Below are 24,860 nucleotides of genomic sequence, written 5' to 3' on the forward strand. Positions count from 1 at the left end.
TAATTCTAAATTAGAAAAGTCATTATTCAAAAAAAAAAAAGTCATTATTCTAAGATATTATATGAATGGATTAGGATGGGAAAATCCTATGACCTTGTAGATGTTTGCTATATAGAATTCAGTAAAATTACTCATTTGTGGTTAACAAACAAAAACATCTTAATCAACCAGGAACAGAAACACTTAGAGTAAACATTGCATTTAATGGTGAAACTTTAGAAGCATTCCCAATAAAGTCAGGAAGGATTCTTGGAGGTACTAATTAGACCAAAAAAGAAAAGAAAAAAAAAAGGTAAGAAAACTGGACTTAATGATGAAATAAAGGGGCATTTCCTTCTCTCAATAGGTCTATGAATGGGCAGCCCACACTCAATTCATATACAGACTTTCTATTGATGGCAATGGGATTAGTGTGAGGTTTAAGTAGAAAACAAGCAGTTGAGATCTACCCTTTGTTTAATGATTTCCTATGAAAGACGTTGAGGAGGGACAGGAGCTCTGTCATCCTGTTTGAAAGTCAAACCTTTATGTTTAAAACCTTATGAACTCTTTGGGTGATCAAACTTGTTACACTTACAAGTCAGGCAGGGTAACTAAATCCTAAACATAAAAGTTTTTCAATTTTAAAAGCTTTCTTTTGGTCATTAAACATTTCAGACAAATACTCATTATGAACTAATTGGTAGCAAATGTTCATTTGAAAACTTAAGCTGGCTTTGAGTTATAGTGGTTGGGTTTTGAGACTTAAAAACCAAAATAATGAGAAAAATTGTGAGCATCTTTCCATGCTTAAAAATTTCAATCAGCAAAATCCCTTGTCTTTTAGATGCCAACTCTGAATAAAGTGAGCCTTCTAATCCCAGATTTAAGGAAGCCCTCTAAATTCGTTATATCACAAAGATAATTTCTTCTGATGTGTCTCCTCCCTTTTCCCACTGTCATTCTCTAAATCTACTGAGACATGTTTGTGAAATTCTCCTTGAGTTTTGAAATCTTGAGGATTAGAAACAGGCATTCTCTATAAAGATGCTTACCCATTCTTAGGATTCCTTTACTTTTTCCCGTTGTTCTATAGAAACAAAATTTTTAGAGCCTTATGGTATGGGCTAATCTAAGTATCTCAGTAATTTTCTTCTTATCTAGTAACACTAGATAACTCAGGCATTATAATTTTTTTTATTTCATTGATTCTATATTTATTGTTCTTGCATAACAAAGTTTCACTTTTTATCACGTGGGAGGGGTAGAGAGAGACAAGGGCCAAATTGTCTGATCCATCACACATATTTTTTTTACCCACACACAGTTTCCAATTGCCACTTCTATGCTTTTCTCTGCTACCCTATTATTTCCTTTAAATCCTGCATTAAAACATATCATCATAAAGGGGTCTTTTATTAGCTTTACTTAAGCTGATTACTATCTATATTCCTCCATTTAAAATCTAATTTATGAATTCTGATTTTGAAATCATTGTCATATACATTGATTGAATATATTTTACTTCTGTATATTATACCTCAAGCTTGATGTGTGAATTATGTTTTTTCTCTTTCCCTCCTTTTTTTCCATTTTTTAAAAGATTTTATTTATTTATTTGACACAGAGAGAGAACACAAGTAGGCAAGAGGCAGGCAGAGAGACAGGGGGGAGCAGGCTCCCCATTGAACAGAGAGCCCAGTATAGGGCTTGATCCCAGGACCCTGAGATCATGACCTGAGCTGAAGGCAGAGGCTTAACCCACTGAGCCACCCAGGCTCCCCTCTCTTTTCCTCTTTTATCCTCTTACCTTTTTTCTTTTTTCCTCTCTTTGTGTCCCTCCTCTTGCTCCCTTCCAAACTGTCTTATTTCTAGAACTGTAGGACCTCTAGAAACACCTGCCCAATTACAAATCTAATTTTTATTTGGGGATATTATAAAATTGATCTTACATATGAAAGTTGGTCATAGGGGTGCCTGGGTGACTCAGTCATTAAGCATCTGCCTTCAGCTCAGGTCTTGGTCCCAAAGTCCTAGGGTCAAGCCCTGCATTGGGCTCCCTGCTCAGCGGGAAACCTGCTTCTCCCTTTCCCCCTCCCCCTGCTTGTATTCCCTCTCTCGCTATCTCTCTCTCTCTGTGTGTCAAATAAATAAATAAAATCTTAAAAAAAAAAAGTTGATCATAAATTATTTGGAGGCAATATAGGAAAAAGAAAAAGCTTCTAACTGGTCTGTCTCACAGTTTTGTTTTTATTATGTATGTGTTTGTGTCTAGGTGGACAATATTGCCTGCTGGTTAAACCACAGACTCTGACGCTATACCATCATGAGTGTTCAAACTCCAACACAGCCTCTTACTGACCTCTCTCCCACTCAGTTTTTCTAACTGTAAAATGGGAAAAATCACAGCATCTACCTCATAGGATTGCTGTGATTAGGAAATTATTATATGCAGAGTACCTAATGTAAATGCTATGTACGTTTTAACTATCATAGCTTCAGAGTCCTTTGTCCACATATCCAAACTCAAATAAACCCTGAAATGAAATGATCTTTCATGACTTACTTGCAAACATTGAGCTTAACTATCATTAGATCCTTTTTAGTCCTTATTTATCCTTCTCGGTGCAATTCTCCTTACATTACTATGCAGAAATATTAAGGTATTTGGGGGCTGTTGGGTGGATCAATCAGTTATGCCCCGAACTCTTGGTTTCAGCGCAGGTCATGATCTCAGGATCATGATTTAGAGTCTCGTGTCGGTTTTCGCAATCAGCACAGAGTTGGCTTGAGATTCTTTTCCTCTCCTGCCCCTCCCCCTGCTCATGCTCCTGTGCACTCTCTCTCTCAAATAAATAAATAAACCTTTACCCCTCCCCCCAAAAAAGTATTAAGGTATTTGATTCAGACCCTACAGGGGGATGCAACATCAAATTCAGTGTACTAAACATACTACCTTTCTAAACTCAAAGAAACATACATTTGAAACTAATCTCACTTCAAAAGAGTTATATAAATAATTACATACTATCAAATCCTCTATTTCTGCCCTGATACAACAGCCATTCAAATTATGAACTTATCCCTTGCATACTGTATTTCATACATGGGTTTGAAGTAAATAATTATTTCTGTTTCTGAATGTACGTCACTCCAGAGCACCCTTCTCACCATCTCACCTCTTCCTTCTTCATTCCCTTTCCTATTCATTTTATGCTCCTATTGTCCTCTATCAGTTAGGACTTGCAATCAGAGAGTACTAACAGAAAACTTGACTACGGAGGCTTGGAAATGAGTTTTTATTTTTACACTCTGCAGAGAAGCTGTTCTGGAGGAACAGTCAGTGGTTCCATGCTGGCAGGGTCTTCAGAGCAGCCGTGCCCTGAGGGAAGGGGCAACTCCGGCAGACTTCTAATGACCTCTCATTCATCTGAACTAGACTATAGGCTCCCTCATAGCTGCAAGGAAGGTCAGGACACCTAGCTTTATTTTTAACAAGTTTTAAAGCAGCGGCCACAATGAGTCAGTGGATTACAATGGACATTAAGTTAGCTACTCCACAGTGTCTGCCCATCTCTCCATGCCCACGGTCACAGATGGTGGTGGAACTGAGTGAGGAGGTACTGGCAGCATCAACACTTCAAAATGAAGGGAATGTTTCGATTTCTTTATGTTTTCCTAGCACGATGTGATCATACTAGCACCTCTGGGCTGCTTCATTGAATGAAGGTTTGTATCTTTTACTCTCCTCCTCTAGTCAAATCTCCAAACCTCTTTTTTAAAAAAAAATATTTTATTTATTTATTTGACAGAGAGAGAGAGATCACAAGTAGGCAGAGAGGCCGGCAGAGAGAGAGAGGAAGAAGCAGGCTCCCCGCTGAGCAGAGAGCCCGATGCGGGGCTCGATTCCAGGACCCTGAAATCCCCAAGTTCTTAACGTTGGGACCTTTTGTTATACCTTCCACCTTGAACCAAGCTACATGCAGAACTCTCTTCCATCCTTACACACGGATTTAAGCAACGTATGCAAATATCCATGATTCTGTGAGAGTCTCTGGAGATGTTTGTGTATAAGTGTGCAGGATGGAGTAAGGCTGTGGGTATACCAGTAAGCCTGTGGTTGCTCGTATTCACTCCTTCACCGGGTCCCAAACTGAAGAAAAACATATTCTTACCAAGGTAAAATGAAAACGTAACGTTCCTTATCTCCATAATCTCTTCTCCTCCCTTTTTATAAGCTTTTCTCTAGGAAATGTCCATCTCTAACCAGCTAATCCTCTGTTCTTTCCCTGATCCTTCCGTGGTGCTAATGTCTCCTCAGCAACAAATAAAAAAACTTAACGGGAGCAATCATCGAGTTTGGAAATGGGATGAATCCATGAAGTATTTCCTCCAACATTCTTCCTTAAACCAGAAATCCACAAATAGCTTATTAGCATATTACCAAACCCCACCATAGCTTCTCTACTCCACTTACTTTACAGCTATTTCATCCATTTTTCCAATAAGTCGCCTTTAAAGAGTAGGGTTTTTTTTTAAATGACCACAAAAAGTCATAAATTTTATGCTGGAAAGTTACAGAACATTAAGAAACTATCAGCATATATAAACTACCTAATTTTCTTCTTAGGATTATTTCTCCATGGTACTTTTCTGTGTTGAATTTAACTGTTATTGTGTCGATCAATTATTTTTATTCTCCCTGGGATTTTTTTCCCCCTTGCCTCTTTGTTAGGCTAAATAGTTTGTCATCAGCAAATTCTTTTCCCCTGTTACTTTTGGTGTTTATTTTTCTTATCTGATCCTAGCTGTCCCTCTAGGAACACCATTCTAACATCTTTCTATACTCATCATTAGCCATTCATTCTCACTTTTCATTCTTTATTTCATAACAAGACAAAATCTATAATTTGACCTCTATGTTTTCCCCTGTAGCTACAAACCACCATTCAAATGTCTCTTCTAAGGAAATTAATTTAATGCACGCTTTCAACATTACAATACATTCTATTCATGAATATTCACTAGTTCACCATTACTTATCCTCCTTAGAAAATTCTAACACCTCATAGAATCATTAAAGCAAAAGGATTCCTCTGAGGTCAACCTAGGCCATGTCCTTATCTCTGGAATTAAACTATACCAGAGTGATTAATTATCATGCTTTTTAATATATAATAAAGAAAGAAACTCATTTTCAGTTCCTTTTTTTTTTTTTTTGTCTTCAAATTCCAAAACTCTGGAAGGATGTGGCAGTGAGGAGTTCAAGGTACTCCTACAGCTTTGGATGTTAGGGTCCTAAAATCGCAACACTGCACTATATAGGCACACAATTCTGACAATACCAAAAGCCTTCTAGGTTTCCTAAAACTGGACGCTATTGGTGATAACATCACTTCCCTTCTGTAAATCATATCAACAATAGTTGAAAACTAGTTCTTTTATTGAGTCAATTAACCAACCCAACTGATTAATATAAACTAATTGTCTTACTTATTTCATTACAGTTTTACATTTTTCCATTAGTTTTACTCCCATTTTGTACCCTAAGTGGGGTAAGTTGGTTGGTTTTGTCTCCTCTGATATCACCAGTTGGGCTACCATTGCAGATAAAATCAAGTTATACAGAAAGATTAAGTTCTAAAGTCATCACATAAGGTAAAAATCTCAGAGATTTTTGCAAACCTGCTATGAAAAAACCACACTGAAGATTGTTTTGCTGTCTTTTAAATCCATCTCCTCCTGTTTTTCTTCCAATATTGAAAGGATGACTACTTTTTTGTTTTGTTCTAGCTGGATATCTGATAGGTTACGTGTTTTGTTTTAGCTGAATATCTGATAGGTTAACTATATTTTAAAGCCAAGGGGTCATGATATACAAAAATTATAAAAATAACTTCTAACACTGGAATTTCATAGCATGGCAAGATTTTCAGTTTAGAGAACCATATAAAACCAGAACAGAACGGGAGATCAGCAAAACCACTTATATCTCCTTCTGTTTATAGCTGGATATTTGTACATACTGAGAGGAATATCAGGCAGAATTGCCCACACTATTTAAATAATGGTAGTAGTTATTATTACTATTATTATTTTGGCTGAGGGCATAGAACTGAGCTCAAATAAGTAAATGCACATGTAGTGTATTCTCACCATACTTCACTGAAATTGACTATCCTAAAGTGGCCATTGTATTATTTTCAATTACTGGAACTCACTGCTACAGTTGATAATACTGACTTGGTTTCTAGGATACCATTCTTTTCTGATTCTTCTGCTACTTCGGGGTGAACATTGACACTGAGTCATCATGGCTTTCTTTTCCTGAAATCAACTCTTCATTCTCTTTGTTTCCTTGATTCTCTTCTCCTTTACTGCTCTTACTTGCTCAGTGCCAGTAACCATCTTGATTATCCTGATTCCCAGATGTAAAGTATTTAATCTAAGCTTTTGATTCATGTCTTATTGTTCACTTAACATGTCTATAAGCACCTTAAAACCGAGCTCATGATCTTTTCTCAAAACTTCTACAACATCCTTTTTTCTATTAATAATTATATAGTTTGATCAATCTCTAAATTCATAAAATTCTAGTTCTGTTTATGGCATCAAACCCTATATAAAATTAGTCTCTACATTCTGTCAGTGTTACTTCTTGAATATTTCTAAAATCCTTTCCCTCGCCATGGCTACTGACATAGTTCAAACCAACATGATTTCTTCCTTGGATTATTACAAGACATTCCTCACTCTTCTTCTTGGTACCAATTCTGTTCCCAGAAAGGCAGCTGCAGTAATGACACCAGGATAATCTTTAAAAAATGTTTAATATGATACAGTTGTTACGGGTTGAATCATGTCTCCCCAAAAATCATACATTGAACTTTCTAACCCTCTGTACCTCAGACTGTGAGTTTATTTGGCAACAGGGTCACTGCAGATGTGATTAGTTAAGATGAGGTCATACTGGAGTAGGGCGGGTCACTAATCCATTATGATTGGTGTTCTTATAGAAAGGGGAAATTTGGACAGAGACACGTATACAGAGAGAACATCATAAAAACATGAAGGTAGAGATTGAAGTTACACATCTAATAGTCAAGAAATGCCAAAAATTCCTAGGGAAAGGCCTGGAATAAATTCACCTCACAGTTCTCAAAAAGAACCAACACAGCTAACACCTTGATCTCAGATTTCTAGTCTCCAAAACTCCGAGTCAATAAATTTCTGTTGTTTAATCCAGACAGTTCATAGGGCAGATCTGGCAAACTAATACAATAATCATATACTTCTATACTTTGGGTCTTTAAATTGTCCAATGGTACCCAATGTCTATGGTATCAAACACAAATGTCTTGCTATTATATATACTACTTAATATAATTTTGGCTGAATTTATTCCTTTACTTTTGCTTCTCATTGCTTTCCTATTTACTGTACTTCATTTTTTTTGTTATGTTATGCCCTTATGTATTTTTACATATGATGGCCTGTCTGCCTGATGTTTTTCCACCATCATTCACTGTGCATTCACTGTACAATTATTCACTACCCATTATGACACATCTTTGGTATCTCATTCTTTGTGAATTACTTCAAGGCAGAATTAGATTTCCATCCTCACTGTTTCCTGGGATTCTTCCACCACTCTTCTTTTGTGGTGCTTACCAGGACAATTTTCAACCTTCACTGATTTTCTCTGCCCACCCACTCACTTATCCCACACACCTTGAATTCTTTAAAAAAAGAGATTTTGATGCATTCATCTGACACAGTGGAAACTAAACAAATATTTTGAAAAGACAAGTGAGCCCAGACATCTTCAACCCACTCTCCACTCATTGAGAGACCCTTTCTCTTTCTTATTAGGGCACTTAGATGTTCTATACATCCATTTTTAGTTATTCTACTTTATACTTAAAAGGCTGAATTTTTGTCATTATTTTGTTCTAACCAGATGATATGTTTTCTTCAAAGCTGGTATTTATTTATAAGCTAAGGAAAGAATATGTTATAAACACAGTTTTAAAGTCCTACTGGATAGGATTCATAAATTTCTTAACATTCAATACAGAACATCATTAGTCAAGATAATCAAGTAAAATGGTTTTACCCTAGGAAATGTCTTTTCAACTCAGACCTTTGGTTTAGAGCTTAATACCAAACTGTACCTTAGAGCAGTGGGAAATGCCTGGAGTTTAAAATAAAATTCAATAACCACACAATAGTCTTGGCTAGAAGTCTACTGCTGTCGAAGAAATATTGTTAAATGGAAGGAGTAAGAGACACAAATTATACAATATAGGATTCAATACTTGTTTAGCAAATATTTGTCTTAGCAAATATAAGTGTGACAGTTAATAGACACAATTTTGGACATGGATAATAATATTCTTTCTTTAGAAAGAAATTTAATATAATCTCACTTGCCCATTTTTTGTATTAAATATCTTAACTCATTATAGTGGATTTTAACATTCCACTCAGTTTTCAATCAAGATCACAGAATTCTAAGTCAAAAATGAGAACACAGTTATCTAGTTAAAATCTTCATTTTTAGACTAAGATGTAAGGCTCAGATAGGCACAATAAAATGTCCAAGTTCAGGCAGATATTTGGTGGATGGAGAAAGACTAGAACCCAGATCTTCTGACTTCTTGTTAAGTGTTCTGTCCATTCTACCAAATTGAAAAGAAAAACCCAATAATCACAAAACTTAACAATAAATACACTCTATCCTTTTGTTACACAAAGGATGCCCATATACCATAAACTATTTCTTTTACATAAAAATATAAGTCCCATGTCCTACATTTCACTAATCTAGAATTATATTATCCATCATGAACAGCAAACATGGAACTGGGAAGTATGTTTTCATTGATTATGTCTCTTTAAAAAGTTATTTAAAGTAGTTTGAACCATAGTGTTTTCTTCTCAATTAAAGTTCATACAGAAAATAGACACTGCAAAACCATTTCACTGGCTGTCCTTGTATAAAACAGCCGCTGCGGAACATAAACATGTGAAGGCATCATTAAAATGTTATGTATGGAAGTTCAAAGAGCCACATTGCTGGGAGATCTAAAGACTTGCAATTTTCTGTTTTTCTATTGCTTTTAATCTCAAATATGAATTCATTTACTCTCAGCATGTTGTCGAGGGCAAGAACATTTGTATCACCTGCATCTGGAAGACTACTTCACATATAGGAAATGATCAATAAATATTTGCGTGGTTTAAAAGGTTAACACTGAGGACAACACATCAGATTCCTTTTTAGATTCAGATAAGGAATATATTATAAACACACTATGAAATAAAAGCTGTTGGCAATTCCCATAGAGACCTCTTTCCCAGTAATTGTACACTCTGGCTCTCTAGAGTAATAATGCATACCAGTTATTATTTTGGTGGTATCAGTTCCAAGAAAAATGTGTTACAATTTGCCCACTATAGTTCATAGTATGGCCTGCCAAATCATTCACCAAAGCTGAATTTGCATTTTTAAAAATCTGATTAATATAATTCCCACAGACAATATCCTTTAAGCAATAAGTGTTCGAAAATAGTATTGTAGTTGAAGTTAGGACTCCTAGATTGTGTTTCCAATTCCGTCACCAACAAACTACATAACAAGCTTATTGGACAATCCATACCCTGTGTGGTATAATCATTATTATTATTGTTTTTTACTCTGCTGAGATCTCTATTTCACATTAATTAATGGTATTTTGGTAGGTTCTTTTGGCTTCCTAGGTTTTTATGCAATACGTAGAGTCTCATTTTGGCCACTAAGACTCATTTTTATATTACAGAATTTCATCCAATCCACATTAAATGTTAATGCTCATCTCCCATCCAAATAAAAGTCTGTACCTGCCTTCTAAATTCAAGCCTGAACCACATCGCAGAGGAGAGGAACAACAAGGTATGCTCTTTTACTCTTTTACTTTTTCTAGATATTCCATTCTGTTTTTCACTTACTCCCCCACTTCTAGATATCTCTTCCCCACTGCCTCCTGCCACTGTATTTTGGGGAAGGAAAAGAAGGCTGGATTTAAAAAAAAAAAAAAAAAAAAAAGGTCTTATATATTTACTTTCTTGATGGGCAACCACAGTGACCCCCATGGACCCAAATTCACTCTTTTGTGGGATATACTTGTGGATTCTTTAGAGGCCTGTACAGAAAAAATCCGTACTATTCACTCACTGATGTCCTATCTATCTATCATATTTTGCTATATCTATCGTATTTTGCTAGGTTGTGCAGTGGCGACAAACAGTCCCATATCTTAGTGGCTTAAAATAACAAAAGCTGCTATCTAAATTACAAGCTCTCTGCTGGTTAACATCATTTCCCCCTGCCTCTTTACTCTGGGATTGAAAAGGAAGTAGTGGCCCTTCTCTGGGGCTTGTTGTCGCCATTACAGAACACATGATGACTCTTCAACTTTTAAGTGAGAAGTATTACATGCCTTTCCTATTCACATTCCACGAGCAAAACCAGACACGTAGAGAAGCCTGGATAGGCTCCCAAGTTTGGAAAAGAAATATCTTCAATAAAACAAGCATTCCCTTTGTAGCCCTTACACTCTGGCCCCATTTATCTTCAGTTCCAGGAAACATACTGCATAGACGCCAACTCTTGAGTGAATTAGCTGCACACTGTCCTGCCATGGTTCCCGTATGACAACCTTTCACTACATTGACTTACACCCTGATATCTGTTCACATCTACTTGGCCCCTGGAATCTGTTCACACCATCTACTTGGCTCTGGAGTCATACATTATTTCCATGCCAAGTAACAGGAACACATACTGGTTTTTCTGATGCCATCTCTTCTCCTTATATTAGGAGCTGCTTTATCCTGCTTCACAGAGTTAAAATTACCCAGGAATAAACAGGAAGCAGGATATGTGTTCCTTCTGCCCTTGAACTCAAGTATTAATTTCTCCAAAGTGCTTTCTGATGTGATCTATTCTGGTATACCAGGAGGTAGGCCCAAAAGTTTCTGCTGCTCAGCAAACATCCAACTAAGGAATAAGATGTCAGTGTTTCCTTGCTGAGGAAACCCTCAGTTTACTATTAGGGATTCTCTTGAATCCTTTCCTATGTAAGGGAGTAACCACCATCTTTTCTTTTAAAAAGAGAAAAGGTAGGATATTACCACCTTCCCCACTAAGCTAAACACTCATGAAATACATAAATTCATTCTTCATTAAGCTCCAGCCTGAGAGTCATCTTGAGTATGAGAGTGGAAAGATGCCACTGGCCATCTCTTCTTTAGTCCTAGAAGTAGTGTCTGGAATCCCCTCAAAACTCCTTAGGATATGGAGATTTCTAATGCCTAGTATCTATAACTTTAGGAATTAAGCTGAAATCTAGAGACAAACACACATACCCTTTAATATCCTTTTTACATCACCACAGACAAGTAAATTAACATATATAGGACGTAATTTTCTCATGTGGGAAGGAGTACTGTTAACTGTAGAACACTCTAAGTAGTATCAAAAGCAAAAGGAAAAGCGGGGAGGCACTTTGAACAAAAGGTGGGACATTTTGATCCTACTAACTAACCAAGGATGGAACTTTCCGTAAAGCAGAAAACGCTGTAACATTTTTTTGCCTTCGTTCTAGAATGGCATTTCTGACAAAATGAAACTTGCCTCCAACTATACCAATCTGACGTGTGAATCCCTGTTAGGTCAATTTTAAAGCACTTCCAATTGTGTGAAAACCATAATGCTTATACTTTAGAATTTTCCAGCCTCAACTACTCCTTTCACGTCATAAGAAGTCTATCCCATTTAAAATAAAGAAAAGATCTTAAATTAAGTCACAAAAGATTCAGAGAACTCTAAATTCAGTCCAGTTCTTTGAAACCACAAATGATGAAGAAAAAAAGTTCTTTTGCCAACTTCAGTCAGTGTTACATTCTTAATTTGATTTAAATGTAGGTATTTTGTAATTTCCGTTTCCTTTCATTAAAAAAAAAAAACTGTCTGAGGGAGATTATGGACACAAAGATTCATAAATTAAATGTATCCTGTTGAAGTTAGTTTGGGCATCATGGTTACCCTTTAGGAATAGCACAGGTACATCTGAGCTCATGGGGCTATCAACAAACATCAGGTTGTGTGCATAGCACATAACTTTAAATAAAAAGTTGAAAGCTTCCACATTATGAAGGCAATATGAAAGAAAAGAATCACCTTGCACCAGAAATGCATATAAAAACGTTTAGCTTATTTAACACATTGGTAATCTTATTTCAGTTTTTTAGGGGATTATTTTCCTCTTTTGAAACAAAATATTATAGTAAACTTACCTCTCAGTAATTAAACCTTTGTTGATTTTTAACATGCTCCTATGGCACTTTCCATACCATGTGAAATTCTCTTTAAACTATCGGTCAATGTTCTAACTCATCCCTGATGGTCTCTGAGATTACAAACTATTCTATAAGACTCAGTAGTAACTCTTAAGGAATTTTTAGGTAGAATCAGTGCCTGTTAGGAACAGACTCTTGGTATCACTTGTTATCTTGAATGCTCTTAATTTTTTGAAAACTTGTTGCTGTTTCAACCAAAAAATTGGCAAGACTATTAAAAAACAAGTCTACGGGAGCTATTAAAGAAAGTGAAAAGTAACTGCAAACGACAGTGGGTAATTGTGACTTTCCAGTTGTTCTGTATCTGTTAATTTTTTGTGCTCTTCTCCCTGAGTACATGGTGGCTCTATTTTTCTCCAATAAAACTTTTATTTTTTAAAAAACTAAGTATCAGTCCTCACTAAGTAATAATTAAGTATCAGAGAATAGGTCAGTGGTTCACAAACACGTATGATACACTAGAAAGGCACACTGAAGCACTGGAAGGAATTTTAGGAGTCAACTAGGAGCTCATGCAAAGGACCAGCAAAGTAGGAAGAACAAAGTAAGAGGTAAGAATACATATATATTTTTTTAATTATCTGCCTCTACTTACTGGCTGCATTTAATATTTGACAGTCTAAAAGTCATAATACTAGGAATAAGAACTAGTCAAATTCATACAGGAAGTTCAGAAAGTGAGAAGGTACTAAGACCACCTAAAAGGGTCCTACATCTGCTCATAGAGTTTCCCTAGGGATGGGGGAGGCGGTAATTGATAAAAAAAAAAAAAAAGACTCTGCTATCCCTCTTTTCAAAAGTAATAAAAAAATTATGTTGGTAGCTGCAATGTGATAAAATTAAAATTAAATTCATAACGTTAAAACACCAAAATTAATGGGTTTTTATCTTCTGCTATATTGAAAGAGAAAACTACTTCCTGGGTAACATAAAGAAGCAGCTGAAGCAAGAAATGGAAAGGGAAGAGGTTTTGAGAGGGCAAAGATGGATTAAAACAGGTCAAGTACAATGGAAGACTATTACACAAAGGAAGAAGGGAAGGAGCAGGAAATTTGATCCACTGGAGAAATCCTCTGGGAAGAGATGTATAATTTCTGGAAAGAAAGCAGTATTCTCCCTTTCTATGAAAAGACAGAGGGCTTCTAGAATTAGGAAACATGAAGAGCTTAGTTACCAGACAAAGAAGAAATATAAGAATGGAGGTAGCCCTTTGTACAAACACATGGACAATCATAGTTGTTTCCTCTTTTGGAAATGAAATCCATCATCTCCATTTAGAGTCCACTGGCGCTTACCAATTTACTGGCCCAGCACCATACCTGGAACAAAGATCCACCAATAAAAGTAGTTTGAAGATGGATAAATAAATGAATGCATCCTCTGGCTTACCATCACTTACTTATAATATTGAATATGGATAAATGACATAAACAGAAGAAATTTGGGAAACATCTCCAGGAATCAGAGCTCTAAGCCAAAAAGGAAAGTGTTTGTTGAAAGCATAGTCTTACCAACACTACCATTTTAGAAGAGTTGGGGATTTTGTGGACAGAAAAAAAGACTGGAAAAATAATGATTAGCTAAATAAATAGAGATACAAAACTGTATCTGGTCCTGCATCAGGGATTATTCTGCCAGATTGATGAACACCTGACTATAGTACATTATAGTACAATGTATATAACATTGTACAGAATCATCTGGAAGTCTGCCAGGTTTATGTTAACTTTAAAGTCAAAGTCTAGAGGGAAGGAAAACATTGTCAGATAAAACTATAAAACTGGATATAATGAAGGACATCGGCCATTACAATAAAAAGTTATGCAATTTATATAAACAAAGGAGTCCACAGTTAAAAATGACTAAAATGAGGGTCAAGAATTCTACTGTATATTCAAAGCCCAGAGCATTAACAAAATTTAAAGTACAATTCAAGATAGAAAGTCAGTAAGATTTATTATTTGATCATAACAATGATACTTTGTTCTAGTAAAGCCTTAGAAGAAGATGATGTAGATGAACTTAACATGTCATGAAGATAAAAGCTTGTGTGGAACTCAAGTCTGCTTTTGATAGCATGAAAGGAAACATTTCAGTGAAGGACAAGGAGAGAGAGAACAAGGTAAAGTGTTAGAAAGAATGTTCTACAGCTTAATTACTGAAAGAAAGTTCATGTTCTTTCTCTTAGAACAAGAGTAAGCTTAGATTCTGGAATTGTGCCTAGAGCTGACCCGAAGGTAGGAGTCCAGGTCTAGTCACATCAGGAACAGTGTTTACCTAAGGAGTTAAAGGTCTTATAATTGGGAAAAAAAACCTAGTTCTTAGTTGAAAGGATAACAGTATTGAATAGCAGATTTAAAGATCAAGACAAGGCAGAAAATAGGAGTGATTAGAAACCGGAAGGATTAAGGGTGAGCTGGTATGTTATGGAAAAGTTTGTAACAAACAATTTACAATTAAAGCAACGGAGAGAGAGCAAGAGAGTGTTTGGATTACCCTCACAGGGGATGTTTAGTATATGAGACATGGGTGTGGACAGGAATATTAACAGGTGGTAGAGGCAGTAGCTTAAAACGGTCAGGGAATACAGACCGGGAAAAGAGAACAAATATAATGGAGCAGGAAATTTTCAGCTTCCCTGTAATCTGTTAAAAATTTCATCCTGTCATGAGTAACAGTGCTTTGACATTATTTAAAACATAGATTTTAGAATCAAATAGGTTTAAATAGGTTTAATTTGAAACCTGGCTCTGCGGGGCTCTGTGATATTGGGTAAGAACTGAATCTCTACATTGGCTTCAAATTCCTCACCTGTAAAATGGGAATTGCAATGCTAACTGCATCTCTGTGCTATTACGAAGATTAAATCAGAGGATAAATTTGAAGAGTTGTACTGAGTACACAGTAATCCCTCTGTGAATGCTAGCTTACTTTTATTACTAAAATTCAGCTAAAAATAAGGTAGCTGACAAATTTTTCATTTGCCTTGAAATACTGTATTTTTCTACCAAAGGTCCATCAACCTGATTCTTAAAAAAGACTTGGTTAGACAGGTGGAAATGAGAAGACCTTTGGAGAAAGTTATTTTGCCCTTTCATCTCAAAGCAGTGCTTCCCTGATTCAGTGTACTTATAAGGCACCTGAATGAGTTTTTAATAAGCCCATCTGATTTTCTTGACCTAGAATGGGGACCTGAGATTCTTCATTTCTAACAAACTCCCAGTGATGCTAACACTGCTGGTCCATATACCACACTGAGTAAAAAGGCCATAGAATGCCTGGAAACAAGTAAAGGAAATATGGCAAGAAGTCAGACATGTAACATGGATTTCAGGAAGGCAAATTTCAGAGGCAGCAGAAGTCTTTCCTAGATCAAGCCCTAAGAAAAGATGGTTCAAATCCAAAACCAATGATATGAGATGTTGTTTTCAAAAAAGAAATTCCAGCTCTATAATTTCATATAATTCTGAAGCGGATTTCTATATAACCAAAAGCAACAACTTAAAAAACAATTACATATACAGAAAAGGAAAGAAAGAACAGAAATAAGAGTGAAGAGGTCTAGACCTCTAAAAAATCATATAAGTGAATAATGAATCCTAGAATTTATTGAGGTTTCAAAAGCCACCTAAAATTAATATTAAAGGTATTTTTATAGTGGGAAGAACACAATGAAATAGGCCATCTATAAAAAATATTAACTTGTCAACAGATTATAAAAAGAACACCAAACTCCTCACTTTTTAGCTTGCTTCTAACCATGATCTATGATTCAGAAGTAAAAAATTAAAATAGGTACAAAGGACAAGAAGCTAGTTAGTGGTGAAACTGTTGTATTACAGCACATAATTTCACTAAGTGAGTTCAAATGTTTCTGTTTGAGTAGATTACATTTCATACTAATTAAAGATTGCTGAATAGAATTTGCGAAACCATGATGAACATAAAAGTTCTAGAAGATCCTAAGTGACCAAACATTGTCCTATTTGTTTTAATAGTTGTTTCCGTGAAGCATTGTCTAATAAACATGATGCTAATTCTTGGCTGATTTTGAGACATATTTTTTACGAAGATAATTAATAAAGACAAAGTATTTTTTCCAATATTTTTCTTCTTTGTCCAGTGGATTCCTATTCATCCTTAAAGAACCTATCCACATCTAACTTCCTTGGAGTAATCTCTTTTTCTTTTAGATAGAATTAGTTACAATCTCCGTGTTCTCATTAATCTTAATAAAGTTCTTACTTTACTTCAAACTTAACTATACTTAGCATTACATTTGGGTTACTTATTTGAATGTCTATTTTCCAACTAGACAGAGGAGGGCTTATTTTTATCCCGAAAATCCTTATGTTCTGCACAGTACATGATACAGAGCAGATGTTTCCTACAGGCTTCAAAACTGAAGTCCTCACACATAAAACATATACATTGAATTTTAGGCTGTGCATGTAGAAATTTCACATCTAGAGTAAGGAAGATGTAAGTCCCGGTCAACCGAGTGGTGCACAAATTGGGTTTCAAATACCAATTTCAGAAAATGCAGTTTATCCAAATTATTAAGAGCATGGGCTCTATATCCCAGAAAAGCCTGAATTCCTGGCATTACCAGGCTTATCTGTACTTGGGCAATCCATTTTACCTCTCTGGCTCCCAGTTTTCATGTGGATTATAATAGTGCTACTGAATAACGCTGCTATTAGGATTAAATGAAACAATATGTATTAAACACATAAAACAATAGCTAGCACAGGACAAGCACTAGACATTAGTTATTGTTCTCATTGTTATTTGTTCTGGGTCCTGCATTTTCAGAACACCATCAGTAAGGAACCCAGTCCAGAGACAGGTGACCAAGGAAACAAGATTGAAAACCATTTCATATGGAAGGTTAAAATATCTACAATTGTTAGCTGGAACTGAGATTTGAGAAGGGTGAGAGGGACAAGAGAGGGGATAGCTGCCTTCAAAAATGAAAGAATGAGCACCCTTGATCTAGGACACTCAAGAGAACAAAAATGAAACTAAAATCGGAAACCACATAGGAGAAGAATTAGGTTCAAAAGAAAACTTTTCTCAGAGTACGTAGAATGGAATGCCCAGAAGTATTTAAGCAGGATTTAGAGAAAATGTTGGGAGTGATGAAAAGTATGAGACTGAAGCACTGAAGAGTGGGGAGGGCTAGGCTAGCTGGTTCCCACAGCACCTGAGCTCTATCCCTTTTATGAAGAACCTAGGCACAGAAAAATGACAAAAATTTGACTTTAGACACAGAACTTATTAGTGGCAGATCCTGGGCTAGAACCAAGTTTGCCAAATTCCCACTCTAGGCTTTTCTTTGGAAGTCCTCTACAAAAAGAACTTCCCAGAACAGGTAGGGATGTGTTCCCAAGTACGAGTAAGAGGCTAGAGTGCAGGTAAGGCAAGTACTTAAGAAAGAGCAAGGAGAGCAAACCACGTGGAATAAAGTCACTGAGGCTTACACAGTGTCTGGGGCTTCTCTTATCACGTTTTGTAAGTTATTCCTGATAGGAGTTTATTTGTATGTATTACCTGTGTATGATCATAGAGCACTATAAAATGTAAAGTTTAATGAGTATGACTTTCCAAACTTGAGAATGCCTTTGCCAGTTGTTCTCCATAGGTCCCAATTTTTCATCTCACATACATGTATGCCAGGTTCAACTCAGTGGTCAGATAATCTATTAACTACTCTATACATTTATCTATCTAAGTGTGATACTTAGGCTTTTATGATAAAACATTTTGAAAAATGCAAGCTTTTAGAAGATTCACTGGAGGAGATGATAGGTCCTGGGAATTGAGAGAACCCAACTGTGGGCTCAGACTGCTTCCAGATTCAGTTCCTGAATTTAGGAAAACTGCTTAACTTCTCGAATCTCAGCTTCTACCTCTGAAAAATGGAGATAACAATAGCACCTATGTCACAAAACTCTGAGCATTAAAATGATTCATGCTGAAATATTATTTAGTTTTCAGGGCTTTTTTCCCTTTTTTTTTTTTCAATTTTTTAATGTTGAAAGATGTGAGAAATGATTGAAAGATCTGAACAAGCAACTAGAAAATGCTGACTTAAGCTAGAAAGGAACAAATAGTTAATTTAAAACTATCCAGATGAAGTTTGCTGGTGTTGGGTTCAGGGAATACCATGGACAGATGTTTTTCTGCAGAGGAGTTTCTCTATAGTATTACAAAAACTCAAAATTGAAAGGAAGCTCATAGGCCACCTGCCCATCTAATGCTCAAATAACCTCCTTCCACAGGGGTCAACAACCCTCTGCTTAGATATCTCAAGAGATATCATCGCATTTTACACAGCCATAACAAAACTAAGTGAGAAAGACAAATTTCCTTCACATAAAAGCCAATTGGCTTATACCGTAATTTATTCTACTTTTTCAGGCATTGACTGAATGAAAAATAAAAGATCAATGGGTTGATTGATTAAATATAACATTAGCTATTTCAAGTCTATTAGGGATGAAATAATTTTAAAAACCTTAACTGGGCAACAAGCTATATATTCTAAGTAGGGTTTTAATCAGCAGGTATTTTGTTCACCATGGGAAAGATTTAGAAATTATTTTTATCTCCTAACTTCTCACAATGTTCAGTATTATGAAGCTTCTTTGTTTTTCCTTTCATAAGAATATATGCTTTATGAGAGCAAAGCCTGTTTGTTCAAGGAGATACTTCCCTGTACCTAGAATAATACTGACATATAATTAGTTCTCAAATATTTGAAAACATGAATAAAAGTGAATAAATTGATAAGGATGGTAGAAGGATAGCTCATGAAAACCACTTTAAACTTACCATATTTAAAAAATAAAAAAAGAACTTTTTAGAATAATTAAATAAATACTTATTCTTGTTCATCTGAATTTCTTTTTTTTTTTTTTAAGATTTTATTTATTTGTCAGAGAGAGAGCGCGCAAAAGTGAGCATAGGCAGACAGAGTGGAAGGCAGAGTCAGAGGGAGAAGCAGGCTCCCTGCGGAGCAAGGAGCCCGATGTGGGACTCGATCCCAGGACGCTGGGATCATGACCTGAGCCGAAGGCAGCTGCTTAACCAACTGAACCACCCAGGCGTCCCGTTCATCTGAATTTCAACTTTATCTGGCAACTCTACATTTAGAAAAGAGAAATCCTAACAGCAAAAGTATGTGAAATCATCAATAGTTACCTAGAAAATGGAAGAAATATTTTTTTTCCAAGACTATATTGATAGATTTAAGGAAATCACAATATACATGTTTAAAAAATAAAACACAACTTAAAAAGAATCAAAAAATATAAAGGTGAAGCTTCTTTAGAAATACAGTTTGGTTTTTAAAAATATTGTTAGACTCCAAGAGATGTTGTGACCTATACTATTCTGTGTGTGTGTGTGTGGGTGTGTTTTGGGATAAACCCTAAAACAGCTTTTAAGAGTTTCCTGCACTTTGTCCTTCCCTACCTGAAGGTCATTATGAGAGAGTTGTTGCTAGGTTACAAGATGGCCTTACTCTTTGGGTTTCGAAGTGGTCTTGAAGAATTATTACATTTAAGGAAAATAAATATCAATTTACAATGTCAAAACATCAAACAGGGTTCTTTTACTCACTGACACTGAGGTAACGGACAATTTCCTAAATATTATGCCAATCCCTCAGCTCTTAGGTTGATGACACTTACTGAATCCTCCAGGCTCAATTTAGTAATTAAGAAAGTGAGAAAATATTTCTTGTTAAATTACAAGTCTCCCTAATAATACCATAAATTCCAAGAATATCAGAACACATATCTGAATTGTCTACCTTTTGCATACCCAGAGATTAACACGGATCGTGGTATAAACAGCTGTTTGATTGTTTATTGAATGAATCAAATTTTAGGACAAAATAAAACACAAATTGGGGTGTCAACATCTTTTCTATCTTTATTAGTTTAATTCTGGTATGTTTTTCTGTTCCCTCATACCTTAACATTGATAATGGTAAAATGACAACTCTGATGACTCCATTTCTTTATCTGTGAAATGAAAATAAAAATGTGCCTATCCCATGGTGTTATTATAAAGATTAAATGTGCTATTATATGAAAAGTATTTGGGGGGCACCTGGGTGGCTCAGTGGGTTAAAGCCTCTGCCTTCGGCTCAGGTCATGATCCCAGGGTCCTGGGATCGAGCCCCACGTCGGGCTCTCTGCTCGGTGGGGAGCCTGCTTCCTCCTCTCTCTCTGCCTGCCTCTCTGCCTACTTGTGATCTCCGTCTGTCAAATAAATAAATAAAACCTTAAAAAAAAAAGTATTTGGGACCGTGGTTAGCACATAATAAATGTCATCTATCATCATCACCATCATCATTATCACTAGCTGCAGCAGCCTTATTTAAAGCTAGGCCTTTTTCTAATAAGAATTTCATTAGAAAGTTTATTGTCCCTATGGTTACTCCTCTGGTTAGAAGTCTGGTCTCTGGCTGGATGGACTCCTCTATGGCATTATAGAAGGAACATCACCCCTTCTGGAAGAACCTGGCCCAAAATGTTTCCTTGAAAAGCAATGTCTCCCTTCTATGTTTGTTCATCCTTCCTTACCAACTCTACTTAACAATCAGTCTTCTCGTGATTGTTGATTACCATAGTGACTGTATTGCCTGGCCCCTCCATTTTTCCTTTCATCCTAAATGCCTATTGGAAAGGCCATTGTCTTAGCTGCTTTTAATCAGACTACATCAACTGAAAATAGAAAATGATTGTACAAACTGTCTTTTACAGTCCAGATCTGTTTGACACAGAATAGCACGTTTTACACTATGTTCATTATTTAACAGTTATATTAGAACTCCCCATTGTCTATTGCTTGAATAGACCCAAATTAATAGACCTAGATTAAATGTTTACTATATGTTATGGCTTAAAATATCTAGTATATTAAACTAGGTAATGTTCTTTCTGTACACACAATATCTCTCAAGTTCTCTTGTGCCAGTGTTGTATTGATAAGTATAATTAACATAAAACTCTTCTTAGCAACATTAATCTGTGGTTGTTTTATGAAGTTGCTAAAATCACCCTCCCCCACATTGTCAAAATTGCCCTCCTAAGTCACCTTGCATAATGGTTAAATATGTAAGACTTTTCTTTTGGGCTTTCTTGGTGAGATCATGTTCCAAATGTGCCAGAAACTGATGTTTGATTCTCTCCTTGCTAGCTTCTGAAATCCAGGGATAGTGACACACCCTCAACTGGCCAACTACACTTAAAATTTACTTACCCTTTAATTTGTTTCACATAAAATTTTTTTTGCAATGAATATTCAAATATATGTAAATAAATATTTTTTAATAGACTTTTTAAAAAAAGATTTTATTTATTTCACAGAGAGAGACACAATGAGACAGGAACAGAAGCAGGGGGAGTTGGAGGGGGGGAAGCAGGTGCCCCACTGAGCAGGAAGCCTGATGTGGGGCTCGAGTCCAGGACCCTGGGATCATGACCTGAGCAGAGGGCAGAAGCATAATGATGGAGCCACCCAGGCTCCCCATAAATAAATACTTTAATAAATTATATTTTAATGCTAATAAATTTATTTTAATAAAAATATGTAACTGCATCTCTTACCTCAGTGGCTCTCATCTGTGACTGGGCAGCTTTTGCTGAATCCTTCCTAGGAAGTGAATGGAAATTTTTGTGGTTGGAAATATATTTTTTATATAAGCTTTATAAAACATGCTGATGTTTAGCCATAAGATTCTTCCCATTTCATACTAATTAAAAAATAATTCAACAAACTAGTAATATTATTGTCTTATTACACATTGAAAATAATAATCAAGATAATAAAAGTAAATAATAAAACCAAAATCTAAATGATAAAAAGGCATATACCAGTTATATGATATCCTAGCATATCATCTTATAATTGGGAACACCTTGTTCTTGGAAAATCTTGGTTTTTGGTGAGAAATGGTGGAATGGTAATAGGAAACTGCCTGTGGTACTCTTCAAAATACCCTCTACATGAACAACATTAGCATTCTTTCCTCTTCAAATGCTATTTTCTTTCTTTTCTTTCTTTCTTTCTTTCTTTCTTTCTTTCTTTCTTTCTTTCTTTCTTTCTTTTTGTTGGTGTAAGTATCCTACTTGATGTTGATGAAAGGGGCAACCAATGTACAGTCACATTATGTAAATGAGATTCTCTGAGTTAATTATTAGTAATAATTTGTAATGTGATGAAAGGATGTATAAATTTGAATTTTAATACATTTTTATTTATATACTTTCAAAATAATTTGCAGCCTAAAGGAAAATAGAATATATAACTGCATTTTAGGATCTTTTTCTTAATCCCAAACATATTGCATACATTTTAAATAATGCTAGACAGAACATATCATATCATGATGCTTCAATTATCCATTTTAATCTTAATAAAAATTCAGAGAATTTGCAAATCAATATTCAACATGATTAAACAGATATATTCCCAAGTTGTTTTAGAGCCAAACTTTCAGAAATATCTTGGTAAGAGAAAATATCCTTTCTTGGAAAGGTTGTACTCCCAGTTTAAATAACTATGACTTTGAGTCACATAATGTACATTAATATCTATGTACCCTAATAACTTAAAGTGGAATGTGTTCTGCTGATTCCTAATATCTATTCAAATATAAGTTATTAACTCAATTATTCAGGGGCCTATTTCCAGTTTATGAATTATTTATTTTCTTTGTTTTGAAAAGGCTATTATAGCTGTTAGGGCCAAGACAATATTAGAGCTCCAGAAATTGATGATAATGCTCATGAGATATTTAAGCATGCAAGGGAGGCACTGATTACAAAGGCAAATAACCTATAATTGAATGAAGAGCCTAAACAAAATGCTTCAGAATTTCAAAGACTAATTCTATATGGATTATTGAACAATAGCATAAAATGAACTCTTTAAGAATATCCATGTGGTTTTAGTTTGAAGTGAAATATAACATATAATTTTTATAAACATTATATCTAGAAGGGTTTGATATCAAGAACTCTGATGTCATGTTCTTACAAAACAAAGTACTGGCCATTGCATGGACTTGGCTGTCCTGCACCCATTAAATTCTAGGATGATTTAAGTTTTTCCAAAGAATATTGTTTGACCCTTCCCATGGATTAAAATATGGCATAAGTAATGAATATAATAGGATTTAACCCACTGTACAATAGACAATTTTGAACTTGATGCCAAAATATAAAAATTGAGAAATTCAGCAGAGTCTAAAATGGCAGAGGAATAGAAGACTTTAGTTTCATATGGTCCCAGGAATTCAGCTAGAGAGCTATCAAATCATTCTGAACACCTATGAACTCAAGCAGAGACCTAAGAAAAGAATTGCTGCAACTTTACCAATAGAAAAGTGATCATTTTCTGAGCAGTAGATGTGCAGAAGTGAATCTGAAGACAAACTGCGGGGGGAGGGAGTCTCCAAAAACTGGATACCAGCAAGTGATACAGCAGTGGAATACAAAATCTTAACTTTTAAAAGCCTGTTCTGGTGAGGGACATTCATGCTCAGGGGCAGAATCCCAAGTGAGACAGTGTGGTCTCTAGATCCTCAGGGTCACAAAAACACTGGGGGTGCCTGAGTGTGGCAGAGTTCCTAGGCATCAGAGTAGGGAAGCCAGCTGCAATCACCTAGCCCAGGAATGGTCTCTCAGCTCAGGATTGCCATATACCATGAACGCTGGCATGGTTGGGCAATGGCTATCTGAGCAGCGGCCCAATAAGTGGAAGAACCAGGGCAAAAACCTCCCTTCCTCCCCTGGTAGGAGTGGCTCAGGTATGCACTACAGGAATCTGCAGGGTCTGGAGACTCCAAATGGGATTGCATGCCTGAGACAGAAATGTACCATCACAGGCTGGGTGAGCTCAGAGTATGGCTGGGCTGGAGATGAGAGAGACAGGAGTAACTTACTGCTTTACCCTGAAGGTGCACTGAGAAGTGGGGCCCTGAGCTTTTGGCTCTGGGGCTGGAGAGTGGAGGCCACTATTTTCATTCCTATCCTCTAAAGTGGCAAGGAAAGCCTTCAGGGAATAAAAACCACATAGAGCAATCCAGAGCAGATTACTTAGCCTGGTCCCCTGGCAACAGTGGTACAATTCTGCCCAGGGCAAACACAACTGAGAATCAGCATAACAGGCTCCTCCTAGAGAAGATCAGCAAGATCCCTGCATCTGCCCAAGACCATGTTTACTGATCACACAGAACTGCAAAACTCCAGAGCTAGGGGAAAATAGTATATAGAATCTATGGGGTTTTTTTCCCCCCCACAACTCTTTAGTCTTTCAAATTTTAATTTTTTTCTCTTTATTTTCAACCAATTTCTTATTTTATTACCTCTTTTTTTAAAGTTTTTTTCAATTTTCATCTTTACAGTTACATTCTATCCTTTCAATGCATTTAATTTTATTTTTGCACATATATAAGGTTT

General features: G+C 35.9%; 1 protein-coding gene across 2 annotated transcripts in view; it reads right to left on the reverse strand.

Annotated features, from left to right (window-relative positions):
- LOC309860793 (uncharacterized protein) overlaps positions 1-24,860 on the reverse strand; it is a 190,549-nt gene that overhangs the window by 128,636 nt on the left and 37,053 nt on the right. For both annotated transcript variants that reach the window (XM_082723250.1, XM_082723251.1), the window contains exon 2: positions 22,005-22,050. In XM_082723250.1, the coding sequence (XP_082579376.1) occupies positions 22,005-22,050 (46 nt within the window). The remainder of the gene's footprint in view (positions 1-22,004; positions 22,051-24,860) is intronic.

This window comes from Mustela nivalis (genome assembly GCF_964662115.1).
Source record: "Mustela nivalis genome assembly, chromosome: 3".
In the NCBI taxonomy this organism is placed as follows: Eukaryota; Metazoa; Chordata; class Mammalia; order Carnivora; family Mustelidae; genus Mustela; species Mustela nivalis.